This window comes from Typopeltis vanoorti, chromosome 21 (assembly GCF_054136105.1).
Source record: "Typopeltis vanoorti isolate ZY-2024b chromosome 21, IOZ_Tvanoo_1.0, whole genome shotgun sequence".
Classification (NCBI taxonomy): domain Eukaryota; kingdom Metazoa; phylum Arthropoda; class Arachnida; order Uropygi; family Thelyphonidae; genus Typopeltis; species Typopeltis vanoorti.
This window is the reverse complement of record NC_143569.1, coordinates 68,059,387-68,074,667: the sequence shown is the minus strand read 5'-3', so window position 1 is coordinate 68,074,667 and position 15,281 is coordinate 68,059,387. Positions and strand designations below refer to the sequence as shown.

Sequence of the window (15,281 nt, the reverse complement as noted above, 5' to 3'; positions counted from 1 at the left end):
ACCACTCTCCAAGCAAAAAAGTAGTTCTAACACCCTTGCTAACTACGCTCTTACTCAGTTTCCATGGATGGTCCCTAGTTCTCCCACCACTATACCTGTTCTGAAAAATTTCCTCTGAATTAATCTTATAAAAACTCCTCAGTACATAACAAAAGTATATTTGATTATCCTCTGTCTAACATTTTCTCACTGCCTAGATGTCCACACCCTATATCTACATCCAATATGGTCAAATCTCTCAATATAGCCAATACTTATTATAAATCCACTACTCACAAAAGGCAAGGTAAATGCTATTCTAAAAGAAATTCACTACAGAAACTATTGACTATAACAGTTTCTTGGGGTTGCTACAAATTTGCTATAGAGAGAGAGCTGACTATAATTTCTAAACACAGGAGTATCCAATAACATTTGAGTAATCACCTTAAGAAGGGCACTATCAAAATATCTTCTATCAGTGTGTTAGACTGAATGGCATGGTATGTCTAAAGATAATTTTTACCAGGATAAGGTAGTTATAATCTAACCCAGACGGTCTTCTTTGACAGTCTAATTTGTCGGGAGAGGAAGGGAGGGGACTGCCATTTCTGTGTCACAAATTTTCTCATCTTCATAGGAGCACTTAAAAAATGATGTACCTTCCTCAGATCATAGATACATTCAAAAGGGAAATTCAGATGTTTTGGTTTTGCAAGGAGGGGTGAGGGGGATGTGTATGGCAAAGGTTTACAGAGAGAGAAAGAAAGAATGGCATATGGCATTACAAGTTATGTACTATATTATATTAATGGAATTGCACTGTAGGAAATTGACAAGGATAAGAATCTTGAAATTTCACCTGATACTTACACATTTTCTTATTGACATAATTTCTGATCTCTTCCCAACTACAAAAGAACATAACTTTCACCTGTCTCTGGCTGGGGTTTACCGGATTTTTTGCGTTTATAATTTAATATACTTTAATACAGATAAACAGGCCATCCGTGGAAAAAAGATTAGAAGATCAACACTTAAATACCTTCAAATACTGATCCAAACCTGTAAAGTCTGGTCTTGCACAACACGGTACTTATACCAAAACACAGTATCCTTTGGAACGAGACTTGCCTTCTCCATAGAAGCAGTTTTAAATATGAAAATCTTTTCAAAGAACATTCTGGAGCCCTATTATATGGCTTAATTTAAATCTGAGTGATTGACTCTCTCTCTCTCTCTTCCTCTCTCTCTTTTTAAAAAAGTATGGTAGATTCTCATCTTATATAAATATCATAAATGATTTATTATATATTTGATATAATCCTTCTAGTGTGTGTGTGTGTGTGTGTGTGTGGCAACTGTTGTTTTTGTTTAACTGATTGTTGTGTTTGCTTATATTCCTCTCTCTCTCTCTCTCTGAACTGCTTGTTTGTTCAGAGAGAAGAATACAATGGTTCACACACTGATTATGATGTACTGTTAGTTTTCAATATGAAATATTTGTACTAATTTCATTACCATTATTTACTACATCTAATGTGTTTTCTTTCTTGATCGCTACATCACAGGTTCCATTAAAATTACGTCTCTCAACTGAGAAGGATAGAGATTTGGGGAGGAATGGTAGATAAATTTGAAATTCAGACGGCACAAAGCAAAAAGTGAGCAAAATAGCAAAAGGATTGCTTGAATGTTGATTACTCTGTATATGAGGCTTTGATAAAACCATATCTAGATTACTTGTATAAATTTCGCTTCCTGGTGATGTGTAAGTGCTGCAGGAGGATCCAGAGGTGAGAGGCCAAAATGGTGATTAGTCTTAGTTTGTTCTCTGTGACCAAAGGCTTGTGGGTTACAAAGTTTTAATTGATAGGCAGTAAAGAGGAAATATGATAGAGATTTAAGTTAATAAAGCAAATGTTAAAGAAATGTTCCAATATATCATATGAGAGGAGGGAAGAAAGGTATCACCTCTTGAAGTTGTAACCATTCAAGAGAATGGTTAACAAAAGCATTAGGACTAGAATGTTTTTGCATAGTGGTGAATGAATGAGTGAACTATAGGCAGTCCAGTGCTTTGTCAGTGAATGAGTTTAAGGGGTTACGATACATATTATGTAAATAATGGTCACAGAGGTTTCCATATGAGAGGATTAAATGAGGATCTCACACTGAATGTTTTTGAACTTTAATTTATAAATTTAGATATTATGAAGATATTACAATGTCAATATTATAATATTGACATTATAAATAGTTTCAAACATACTAACAAAAACAACGCTCAAAGGGCTCTGAAATATAATGGGGGGGGGGGGGGGTGATCATAAAACCAATTGTTGTTGAGTATTTAAAACAAGGTTGCCAATCTCTTTGAATGATGAACATCACGATATTCAAGGTCAAGGCTGTTGATTAATGTTAATGGGCAAAGTAGCACTGAATAACATGGACAAAAGTTTCATGCCTTGTTCCCTGTAACTTATCTTTAACAAAATTATAATTGATACACATTATTCTTTAACCAAAAATTGTATTTGTTATTCAATCTGAATTTGGTATAGAATGTGAATACCCTTACCTCTTGAATTTTCTTTAAATAAAAAATCATGCACTCATCAATGGGATCCTTAAGAGTACTCAACTTATTATTTTCTATGAAAGATTTAAAAGCATTTTCAAACATCTTGGGGGTACTAATTACCAAGAAAGCAAGTGTATCAGGATAATAGTGCAAATGAAAAACAGGCTGGACATATTCATTATACCATCCAATCTATAATTAAGAAAAAGAAACCTGTTTCAGTATCTGACTATTAATATTAAATTCACAATTTTATAATTTCTACTTTTCATAGTAATTATAATAATTTATTTACATGTTCTGTACATCCTAGAAAAGATACAGATTCAGTTTACTAAAAGCATAATTCTTTTCGCCTAACTTCAATGTTTTCATATTAGCATCACTTACTGAAAGAGGCATTTATATGGAAAAATAACAATCTTTAAGTTATGTATTCGACATAAAAGAAAAGAACATGTTCTACAACAGGGTTTCTCAAACTTTTTCTACGACAGAACACTTCACAAATCCTGAAATTTTCAAGGAACACCTTGATTATTTTGTAATGTATTAATTAATAATTAATTGGTAATTTAGCTAATGTTTATTAACAATTAATGATGGAAAATTAATTATTAATTAAATAAACATCAATTAAAGTTTAATTTATTTGATGTTTTAATTAATTTGTGCTGATTTTAATTGACATATCCTATTCTGATCACCAAATATATTTATAATACTATTATAAATACGAGTGAATGCAGACTTTTTCTCCTGTGTGCTGGTAGTTTTCCCCTCCTTTTGTACATCCTGGAGATCTTTGTAGACTTGAGGTGGATGACTCACTATCTGTTCCGTCACAAACACCTTCAATAATAGATTTCTTAATACCAAAATTAAACAAAGTGCCTTGTCTCTTATTCATATTAGAATTTAAATCTGTATTCCTATTACTTTTAAAAAATCACAGCACTCCGGTTTCAGAACAAGCACTTACACACTGCAATACGAACTTGCAAAGAAAGTATTCAGTATTACTAGATCTGAGAACCAGATACAGACTACATTGACCTTCAATCTTAGTGGAAAAATTTTCTTTATACTTCCTTGCTGATTGGTCACTGACATTTGCAACACAGATGCTATTTCGTTCAGTTTTGAGAACACGCCGCCCATTGTTGTAATCGGCATGCAGGCAATTTTTTATGATCGGTCATAAACGCCGGTATTCTCTTTCCTGATTGTTGAAAGATTTCGATGTGTGAAAATTAACGATAATTCATGAATATTTCCATGTTTAATATGCCGCTTGGTCACTGACATTTGCTACACAGATGTCATTTCCTTCAGTTTTGAGAACAGAGGATATGCCACACATTGTTATAATCCGCTTGCAGGCAATTTTTATGACCCGTCATAAACAGCGGTATTCCCTTTCCCAAATGTTGAAATGTTTCGATGTGTGAAAATTAACGATACACAGATGTTTTTAGGGGTTCTGGGTCTGAGTTTTTCGACATATTCACGAGTATTATTCTCCTCAGAATATTTCAACTATAAAATATTTATTCATGAAAAATGCTTAGAAAACTAAAATGACAAATTCCAGAACTTCTCGCAGAACACCTATTTACCTTCCGCAGAACACTAGTGTTCCGCGGAACACAGTTTGAAAAACCCTGTTCTACAAGATTGTTCAAAATGCATTTTCAATAATAAACTGATTTCTAGGTAACTGTATTAAGTTTCCAGTTAAATCTTGGAGACATGATAAGATTCTTTTAAGCTTTTAAAAGGTCTTGACAACTTGTAAAAACAACCTATCAGAACACACACACAACACACAAAATGCTAGTGTTGTATGCAAAAGATTTATGATAAAATGACTGCAACATGAAAACATTATGAAAGGAAATTCACCTCATCGTAGATTTTAGTAAATTTCACTATGAAGGTTGAATCATCAGTGTGCACCTTCATAGTGAAACTGTTCCAATTAAAACTGTATTAGTGTTCACATATCTATATAATAAAATAAGCCAATTTATTACAGTGACAAATAATGAGCACTTGTTATAAAGATTTTGATATCCTCAGTTAAATTTCATGTTCAATTAATGCTAAACACCACAATTATCAGCCACATCCACATTACGCACTTTCATGTAGAACTATTCATCTAACATTTTCCTGCATTATTCAAGGAGGGAAGGGATAATGTCCTTTTCTTCTGCTGCTATTCATAGAACAAAAACAGGAGAAAAGAAGCCAGAAATAGGCTTCATTCTTCTGCACTTGTTATCAATACCTGCCTCACCTGCTTATTCCTCAGTTAATTTCCACTCATTTAAGTTTTTGTAAATTTTCATTGCATGAATGATTTTCATGAAAGTAACATTGTTGCTTTTCAAATTCAAACCCAGGCCTTCCAAAGAAAAATATCCTGCCTTCCTCACAACAATGATGACCTTTTTAATGATCACCTTAAACTGTAGTGCACATGCTCTTGTACAAGTCTGAGTATTAACAGCCAAATGACAACCCACAAGCTGGGTGTTTACAAACAATGCTTGTTTATTTAATGGATACCATCTAAAAGTCAGTTACTTGGTAGTAATAATATTTATTTAGCTAATAATTTGACTTTTTTTTTTTTTTACTATAAACTGAAACAATATCAGTGCTAGTCAATTTGGTTTTTAGAAATGAGGTAGCAGAAGTCACTATATACTACTCTAATTTGAAGAGTAAATATTGTGGAGTATTCACAAATTGTTTACAGTAATTCTTAGCTAAGATGTTATACCAGAAATATTGCACTGCATGTATTTTGCACTTACTTATGTAGCATATTTTAGTTCATGCTGTTTATTTTTTTTTTACACTCCTAATGATATCATTAGCATAAATGGCAATGGGATACTAGGTTTACAAAAAAGTAACACTGTTGTATCATAAAGTAATGTGAAGCTCATAAGATTCAATAACAAAAATAACCGGAAAAAAAAAAAAAGAAGGAATTGGAAAAGTTTTCATTTTGTTGACTTTATTATTATTACGGACCTCCAATAAGCCACAAGGCTTGTTGCAGGAGGTCTGCCTTAGCAAAAGTCTCTCATGACAGTTTTTAAACTGGTCCACTGTTGGCAGTCAGACCATTCTCTCTTTTAATTGTTTCTCCCACCATTCTCCATGCAAAAAAACTCTATATCTTTTTGCAACTTCCAGGGATGGCCACTTGTTCTTGGTCCTTTCCCTTGTTCTACTATATGCAAAATCTCCCCATGGTTGATCCAATAAATATCTCTCAACAGCTTAAATAACTTAATCATATCACCTCTTCATCTCCTTTCTACCACAATCAGCCTTCAATCTAGCCTCATTGTTCTACAGTCCTGATATTATTTTTGCTATCTGCCTCAGCAGGTGCTTCAACTGCTACAAATTCCAGTGACTAGATCTGAACACAATAATAAAGGTTTGGCTTGATTAATGCTTTATACAATAGTACTACCATCTGTTTGTTTCAATACAGCTAGCATGCCTGTTTTGCTTCTGCAAAACAAACTGACAGGCAAAACACACAATTAACAGACATAATACTGATTTCAGAGCTTTAGTTTTCTCTTTAGTTATTCCAAACAAAGCCATCTTACTTTGCAATTCTGATTTATAGCAGAAACTGATATGAACTGTAGCCCTCTATGCCACAAGATATACAGCCTCAAATACAATGACTATTACTGCTTCCCTAACAAATTACTTCGCGGTCGCAATTCTGATTTGTTAGCGATACCCCTCCACCATGTTCTCAATGAACAGGCCTACGTTCATATGCTCCTCTATATATATGTTAAAGATACCAAGCTATTTTAAATATAAACCTGGTTTTTTTTACTCCATTTCCCAAGTAAGCAAACAGACAAGTCAGTCAAGTTTGCAAATGCAAGTGTTGCAAGTCTAGCTGACCCTGCAGGTAGTTCAAGTCAAGGCAACTTGTGGTAGAATAAGCTCTGATCACTATTCTTAATGTTTACCCTTAATGCAAAGCACATCTCCTGAAGGAGATATATGATGCTATGTATTAAAGGCAAGAGGGCCACTACCCAGACCGGTTTCGACCTTTATTGAGGTCTTGTCAGTGGGAGCCAGGCCAAGAAATACTAAGTTTTAAGTAATACAGAGCTTATAAATATTTTACCAAAACAAGTTACCATAAGGTGCTTTGACCTTATTAAATAAAAAATCTCAGGATTAGAGAAGGTAAAAAATTCTCTACATACATACATATATATATATATATATTTCCTGTTTGACGTCCGCAGACGCCGTATGGTCATTCCAGTACCTCACAGGGTTTTGGGAGTAAAGTCTTCTGCTAGAATTAGGTGAGGTCGCAAATTCCCTTTCTACACAGAGCTTGTAGGGCAATCACAAACATCCATGGCGTGATTCGAACCAGCAGCTTCCTAGCCGTGGAACGGACACGATAACCATTCGGCCAACCAGAACCGGAAATGAGGTTCGCTTTATGTTAGTTGATTCGGTTTGGTTAATGCTGTTCTCTTTATAACTACAGTTTCTAGGGTCGATCCCTAGAAACTGTGTAATTAGCAAGGGCATGAGGATAGTAATTTTTTGCTTGAATGATTTTTTTTTCTTCCAAAAGGAATGTGGCATAACTGTACAAATTTAGACGCACCGTGAACTTTGCTGAGAAGACCAAATCAAAAGTCGCGCTGAACTGCGGTCTTGATAAACATTGAACCGCAGACATTCGCACATCTGAGAGAGAGAAAAAAAAAAAAAAAAAAGAATAAAAATATGCATAATAAACTGAAACATGGCATTACCTTAAACGGATACAACTCAAAGCCATTATCTTCAAGCAATCCTTTAATATCTGAAAGTAATATATTCACACGCTTTTCGCACATGACTTCCATACCATGAAAAATTATTTACTGTTAGCCGCGCCACCTTCACAAAAGCCACGTACACATATACTATAATATCTCATAAATCCAGAGGAAGCCAGCCTTTTCAATTGATAATTTATCAAAATTATATCTTTATGGCGCATTACGAAACATTAACCATATTATAAATATTTATGAAAAAACAAGAGATATCAGAGGCATTAGAACAATTTAATTTACAATATTAAATTCGATTTTTTTATTTAAACTTAAAATTAAAACTATCATTAAAACTATAATCAAAACTATATTAAAATTAAAATAAATAATTATGTATACGGCAGAATGATTTTAAAGAATGCCGATGGTAGGGAGGTAAGCGAATCAGTCGATATAGTGGAATTACTGAACGAGCACTTTGCAAGAGTATATCATCCAGGTGGTGACATTGCAGGAATGAAGGAACCAAAAGCTTATACGGGAATTCTGATGAATGAAGTGGAGGTGAATAGTCTATTACAAAACCTCAATGTCAACACATCTGTGGGATTGGATGATATACCAGCTTGTGTCGTACGTGAGGCGGCAAAAGAATTGTCAGTGCCTTGATGATTTTGTTTAATTTGAATCTCGGGTCGGGTTAGTCCCGAAGGGGTGGAAAGAGGGGAATATAGTTCCACTGCATAAAGGCGGTTCCAAGACTGCAATTACCGACCGAATTATCGGTCGGTAATTGGAAATTACCGACCTATCAGCATATCAGGAATCGTTGTCAAGTTTTGGAGAAAATGGTCAATTGGAAAATACAGGAATGGATAGATGAAAATGGGAAACTGTATGCAGGACAACATGGCTTTGTGAAGCGTAGATCATGTCTCAGTAACTTGCTCACGTTTTATAACAGAGTGGCAGCTGAACTGGATAAGGGTAATGGGTTTACAGTGATTCTACTGGACCTTGCTAGGGCCCTTGACAGAATACCACATGGAATTCAAATCAGTAAACTGCAGCATATGGAGATAGATATAGGGTTGGTGAGATGGATAAAAGGGTGGCTGATGGAGAGATATCAGAGATTGGTTTATTCAGGAGAAGAGTCCAAAAGACCGCCTGTGACTAATGGTGTGCCACAGGAGTCTGTTCCTGGACCACTACTGTTTAATTTGTTCATTAACGATATAGGAAAGGATCTGAGAGGTACTGTTCATTTGTTTGCTGATGATGCAAAGTTGGGTAGAGCAATAGTAAATGCATGGAATGTCAAAATTTTGCAGGATGATTTGGATAGTTTGGATGACTGGGTTAAGGAGAATGGATGTCAATTTAATGTGACAAAATGTAAGGTTATGCATTTTGGGGTGAAACAATTAACAGCAGTATAGCACATTGGTGGAACTGTAATCCCCGGACTCGCAGAAGATTGATAAGGCCAGGGATTTTGGAGTGTTGGTGGATAGGGAGTTGAGGTTTAGGGGGCATATCGCAAACGTAACTAAATCAGCTCATCAAATCACTTGGTTGCTGAAAAATACTTTGACGAGCAGAGACAAACAGGTTATTATTCCTCTGTATCGAGCCTTGATAAGACCCCATTTAGACTACTGTACCCAAATTTGGGCGCTAGGGTTTCTTTTTGATGGGGAGGAGGTGGAGAGGGTCCAGAGACGAGTGACCAAGATGATAGCATTCTATGGAATAAACCTTATGAGAACAGGTTAAAGATTTGTGGGTTACAGAAATTGGTTGATAGGCGGAAAAGGGGTGATATGATTGAGACATTCAAATTATTGAAGGGTTTCTATAAGATTAATTCAGAAGATATTTTTGAGAATAGGAGTGGTGGTGAGAGGAGCAGGGGCCATCCATGGAAGCTGGGCAAGAGTGTGGTTAGCAAAGGTGTTCAAGCTAGGTTTTTTACTTGGAGAGTGGCGAATGAGTGGAATAAACTGAAAGAGTCTGTTGCAGTGCCATAACTGTAAATGGGTTAAAGGCAAGTATGATAGATATTGTGTGAATGTTGAATAGTTGTTTTTGACATGAAGTTAGGGCCTCCCTCGATGAGTCTAAGGACTCCTTGCAGTTGCCCATAATAATAATAATAATAATAATAATAATAATAATAATAATAATAATAATAATAATAATAATAATAATAATAATAATAATAATAATAATAATAATAATAATAATAATAATAATAACTATCTTCCTAAAATAAATAAGTCGCAAAACAGTGTATGAGATTAACTTTTTTAGATTAGTACATAATAGTCTTTAAAAAAAAAGGGAGAGAGAGAGAGAGAGAGAGAGACTATGATCTACTAATTTTACTTACCTAATTTCTGTTTCTAAACTATCTAAACCAGTGATTTTTATATCTTTTCTATATCAAATCCTTTATCATAGAAAATATTCATTAACAGGGATAGCCCAATGAGCTGGGTAAGAAGGTGACTGCATGACAGTGAATTTTGTAAAAGACATTCTTCCAGAGAGAGAGAGAGAATTTTACTAGATATTTCACCAGATATATATTCACCTCAGGTAACAAGCAGCTCTGTCTCCAGTTCATAAATCAACATAATATTTCATTTCCTTCATAAATAATTCCATGTACCAATTCTCAACTGCATTTTTGAAATGCAGTTGAGAGTGCATTATTGCAATTCCAGTATTTTGGTTATCTTATCATCACACAACAAGTTTCAGTAACTTTTACAGAGTTTTAGGACTCCCCCTTTCGCAATTTCATAGGGATCCCTTAACAATTGTTAATCACTCTCCCTCATACACACACACATTATGACATTTTATAGTTTGATACGTACTATTATATTTTATTTTATGTATTATATTTTCCTTGATTTTTTTGTGGGCCTTCATAGAATTAGAGGATACATCAAAGAAAATATACGAGCAATTCATTTTTTAGCTAGTATCTATCTGAAAGAAATCAAAAATAAATTCTTGCCATAAAGTCCAACTACCATATTGCAAAAGCCCAAATAGAAACTTGAGAGTTTAGTGAGACCAGCATACATTCTGAAGCATATGAAAGAAATTCTCAACTCTCAAGACCTGTTAAATCAGTGGGAAAGATTGGCAAAAAATTAACTACTCAACTGACTTGCTGTAAGAAGCAATTTATTGGTTTATAATGGAAGTAATCAGTTTTATTTTAAAAATTGCTTATTGTGAATGAGTTTTCCACTTTTTCTTGTAATTTTTTTTAAATTATTCATTTTTGTAATTTAAATAAGTTTCCCTTTTACATTTAGTTGTAGTAATCCGCTAACGCCTTTTATTTCCCTCTAGAAAGTAGGCAAGGCCGTTTAACCCTCACTTTTATAGACTGAGCGGAAAGTACAATCTCCACCAGTAGTTAATCAGCCCGACTACCATATTGCAAAAGCCCAAATAGAAACTTGAGAGTTTAGTGATACCGCATGCATTCTGAAGCATAAGAAAGAAATCTTTCTTTTAATTAATATTTTTAATTAATATTTTAAAAAAATTAATATTAAAAAAAACCATATACGGGAATAAAAAGGCGTTAGCCTTTTTATTCCCGTATACGGTAGTAGGCGAGGCCATTTAGCCCTATCTAACTTTTGGAGACTGAGTGGGCAGTTCGATCTCCACTGGTACCAATCAGAGATAGATGGCCCAAGGCTATCACTAATTAAGCGGTACACAGTGAAGAGTGACGGCTCAAATGTGCTGCTATCTCGTAGTCCCTAACCCTAACACAATATATTTAATGTCTGAAATAATGTGGGTTCTACGGTCGATTTTCTTGAGTTTACGGGACGAAAAACCCGAGTTTCCGGTAGGAAAAACCCACTTGCCCGTGCCAGAGATCGATTAACTCGGGAACCGGTCGAAAAAAGGCTTAGAAAAATTTCCTCTAGTCGGCCTAGACTCGAAACCAAGTCTTCCTTCGTGCGGCCAAGCGCCGTGGTATGCAAACGCCAGATCCACTGAGCTACACAGGCTCTACACAGGCAATTAATATTTAAATATATTAATAGAAAACAGTCTAGAGACCATACAAGCCAGCTTAGTAGAGCTTGTGCAAGAACTCTTTAATAAACAGAACGAACAAATAACAAAGAAATCTTGCGAATATGAAGATTTGGTAAAACATAATGATTTAGCAGTGATAGACGTGTTGCAAACTGTAAAAGACATTAAAATGAGCATTAACTCACTAAATGACAGGCAACACAATTTGATGAAAGAGACATCCGAACTCCGTCAAGAACTTCATTCTCTAAAACTACAATACGAACGTTTAAATCAGCAACTACATAAAGATCTTGTCATAAACGTTTGTTGTTTTAAGGATACTTGCGACATAAGACTGAATGATATAATCACGTAATCACAAGAAAGATATTTATTTAACCAAATATTTCGGTCTGGAAATAGCAGACCATCGTCGGTGGTATTACAAGAACAGTTTAAAAAATATACAAGCTAGAATACTAACAATAGATCGTTGAAATTAGAACATGCCGCGTGATGTTATATCACTAAGTATGAAACGAAATATTTTGAAGTAGAAACATGATTGAATTTGCTATTAAAAAAAAAAAAAAAAAAAAAAAAAAAAAAAAAAAAAATTAATGGGTAATCTTGATTAGGCTTTCCCAGATTTTTGATATAGATATGCAGTCATTACGATTCAGGTTGGGATGATGGAGCAAGGCCTCCACGCTTTCCTTGAACAAACGTTCGAACCTATAACGGGATCTATGTAAGAGGCGCGTTTTGGACCAAAGGATGCTGTGGTCAGTTTCAATCCCGTGTTGAGCCAAACCAGACTTTTCAGGTTTATTGTGAAGAATGGATGATTGATGTTCTTGGATTCTTTTTTCAAGAGAACGTCCAGTCTGTCCAAAGTAAGAGAGATCACAGTTGCAAGGAATTTGATAAACTCCAGGAAGAGATAAAGTTGAGCGTTTGTCTTTAGGAGAAGGAAATTGAGAAGACAATTTGTTAATAGGAGAATACGTAGCTGTTAAATCATATTTCTTCAAAATTCTTGCGATAGGTTCTGAAATACCGGAGATATAAGGAATAGGTACTCGACGTATTGAATCTTTGTTGTTTTGTGGAGGATTATAAGATGTAAGAAGACGTTGAATACTTTTTTCAGAAAAGCCATTGAGTTACATGTGTTGCTGGATAGTAGAAAGTTCTTTCTGTAGATAATCAAAAGTAGAACAATTAGTTTTGGCTCTTTTGATGAGACATTTTATAATTCCTGTTTTATGACATGGATGATGGGCTGATTCTTTCAGAATATAACGACCTGTGAATGTTGGTTTCCTGTATACTGTAGTTGTAAGAATATTTGAAGATGATCGGATGAGGAGAACGTCTAAAAAAGATAACTGGTTGTTTTCTTCTAATTCCATAGTAAACTTTATGCGATGATGTAAGGAATTAATACTGTTTAAAAAGGAAGATAAAGTGTTTTTACTGTGAGGCCAAATAGCAAATATGTCATCTATATATCTTACCCAAAAAGATGGTAGAGGGAAACTAGCTAAATTACTGAAATCTTACATTGGCAACTCGAGTTCTTTTTTAAAAAACTCCTCAGATTTCTTAGAAAAATTAAAAGATGTCTCATTACAACCTACAGATCTTATGGTTAGTTTTGATATAGAATCTTTATACACCAATGTACCTCTTAAGGAAACTTTAAAACTACTTGCTGACATCTTTCCTCAAGATATTATAAAACTATTCGATTTCGTTATACATTCTGGTTATTTCATATGTCAAAACAAATTTTATAGCCAAGTAGAAGGAACAGCCATGGGAAGTCCTCTTTCTCCAGCTTTAGCCAACTTTTATTTGGAACATTTAGAAAAAGTCCTCTTCACATCTAGTTTCCCTCTACCATCTTTTTGGGTAAGATATATAGATGACATATTTGCTATTTGGCCTCACAGTAAAAACACTTTATCTTCCTTTTTAAACAGTATTAATTCCTTACATCATCGCATAAAGTTTACTATGGAATTAGAAGAAAACAACCAGTTATCTTTTTTAGACGTTCTCCTCATCCGATCATCTTCAAATATTCTTACAACTACAGTATACAGGAAACCAACATTCACAGGTCGTTATATTCTGAAAGAATCAGCCCATCATCCATGTCATAAAACAGGAATTATAAAATGTCTCATCAAAAGAGCCAAAACTAATTGTTCTACTTTTGATTATCTACAGAAAGAACTTTCTACTATCCAGCAACACATGTAACTCAATGGCTTTTCTGAAAAAAGTATTCAACGTCTTCTTACATCTTATAATCCTCCACAAAACAACAAAGATTCAATACGTCGAGTACCTATTCCTTATATCTCCGGTATTTCAGAACCTATCGCAAGAATTTTGAAGAAATATGATTTAACAGCTACGTATTCTCCTATTAACAAATTGTCTTCTCAATTTCCTTCTCCTAAAGACAAACGCTCAACTTTATCTCTTCCTGGAGTTTATCAAATTCCTTGCAACTGTGATCTCTCTTACTTTGGACAGACTGGACGTTCTCTTGAAAAAAGAATCCAAGAACATCAATCATCCATTCTTCACAATAAACCTGAAAAGTCTGGTTTGGCTCAACACGGGATTGAAACTGACCACAGCATCCTTTGGTCCAAAACGCGCCTCTTACATAGATCCCGTTATAGGTTCGAACGTTTGTTCAAGGAAAGCGTGGAGGCCTTGCTCCATCATCCCAACCTGAATCGTAATGACTGCATATCTATATCAAAAATCTGGGAAAGCCTAATCAAGATTACCCATTAATTTTTTTTTTTTTTTTTTTTTTTTTTTTTTTTTTTTTTTTTTTTTAATAGCAAATTCAATCATGTTTCTACTTCAAAATATTTCGTTTCATACTTAGTGATATAACATCACGCGGCATGTTCTAATTTCAACGATCTATTGTTAGTATTCTAGCTTGTATATTTTTTAAACTGTTCTTGTAATACCACCGACGATGGTCTGCTATTTCCAGACCGAAATATTTGGTTAAATAAATATCTTTCTTGTGATTACGTGATTATATCATTTTGTCATAAACGGTCTTCCTGAAACGGCACCTACAGAAAATCTTAGAGACATGGTTTTAAAATTAGGCCATGCAATTGATATCCCCCCTGCAGCTTAACGACATTCAGACCGTAAATCGGATTCCTAGGAAGAGCAAAAACCAAGGCTTGCCACGACCTGCACCAGTCATAATTCGTCTTATGAGCAAGTCCACAAGAGACAATCTCATAAAAGCCAGCAGGCAGAAAAAACCAGTTGCCAAGGATTTGAACGCACAGCAAGACAATATACCAATCATCCTATCAGAATATTTAATACCATTCAACCAGAATCTGTTGTACCAAGCAAAAAAAGCAAAAATAGAAACAAATTACCAATTTTTGTGGACCAAAGATGCAAAGATATTCATAAGGAAGTCACAAACTTCAAAGTCAATACAAATTAAAAGCTCAGAAGACATAGGAAGGCCGCCACTGTGAAAAAAAGAAATAAAACCTCCTAATTAGCTCAAAAAGAAGCCCACAATAAAAAAAGAATGTGAACCATCAAGACGGATGCAATAACATGGGATATATAGGCAATTTCACTTTGATCATACCTCTCAGTTTATTCATTTGACCTCCCAAACACCTGCCTACTTCCAACACAGCAACCAGATTAATAATATATATATATATATATATATATATATATATATATATATATATATATATATATATATATATATATATATATAT

General features: G+C 34.4%; 1 protein-coding gene across 1 annotated transcript in view; it reads right to left on the bottom strand.

The window, feature by feature from the left end:
• The window catches only part of LOC150094947 (cyanocobalamin reductase / alkylcobalamin dealkylase-like), a 70,294-nt gene extending 62,806 nt beyond the window's left edge, over positions 1-7,488 (bottom strand). Inside the window, exons 1-2 of the mRNA XM_090411155.1 lie at positions 7,405-7,488; positions 2,564-2,758 (exon numbers count right to left, since the gene is read on the bottom strand). Of these exons, the coding sequence (XP_090267281.1) occupies positions 2,564-2,758; positions 7,405-7,488 (279 nt within the window). The remainder of the gene's footprint in view (positions 1-2,563; positions 2,759-7,404) is intronic.
• Between the last annotated feature and the right edge of the window lie 7,793 nt (positions 7,489-15,281).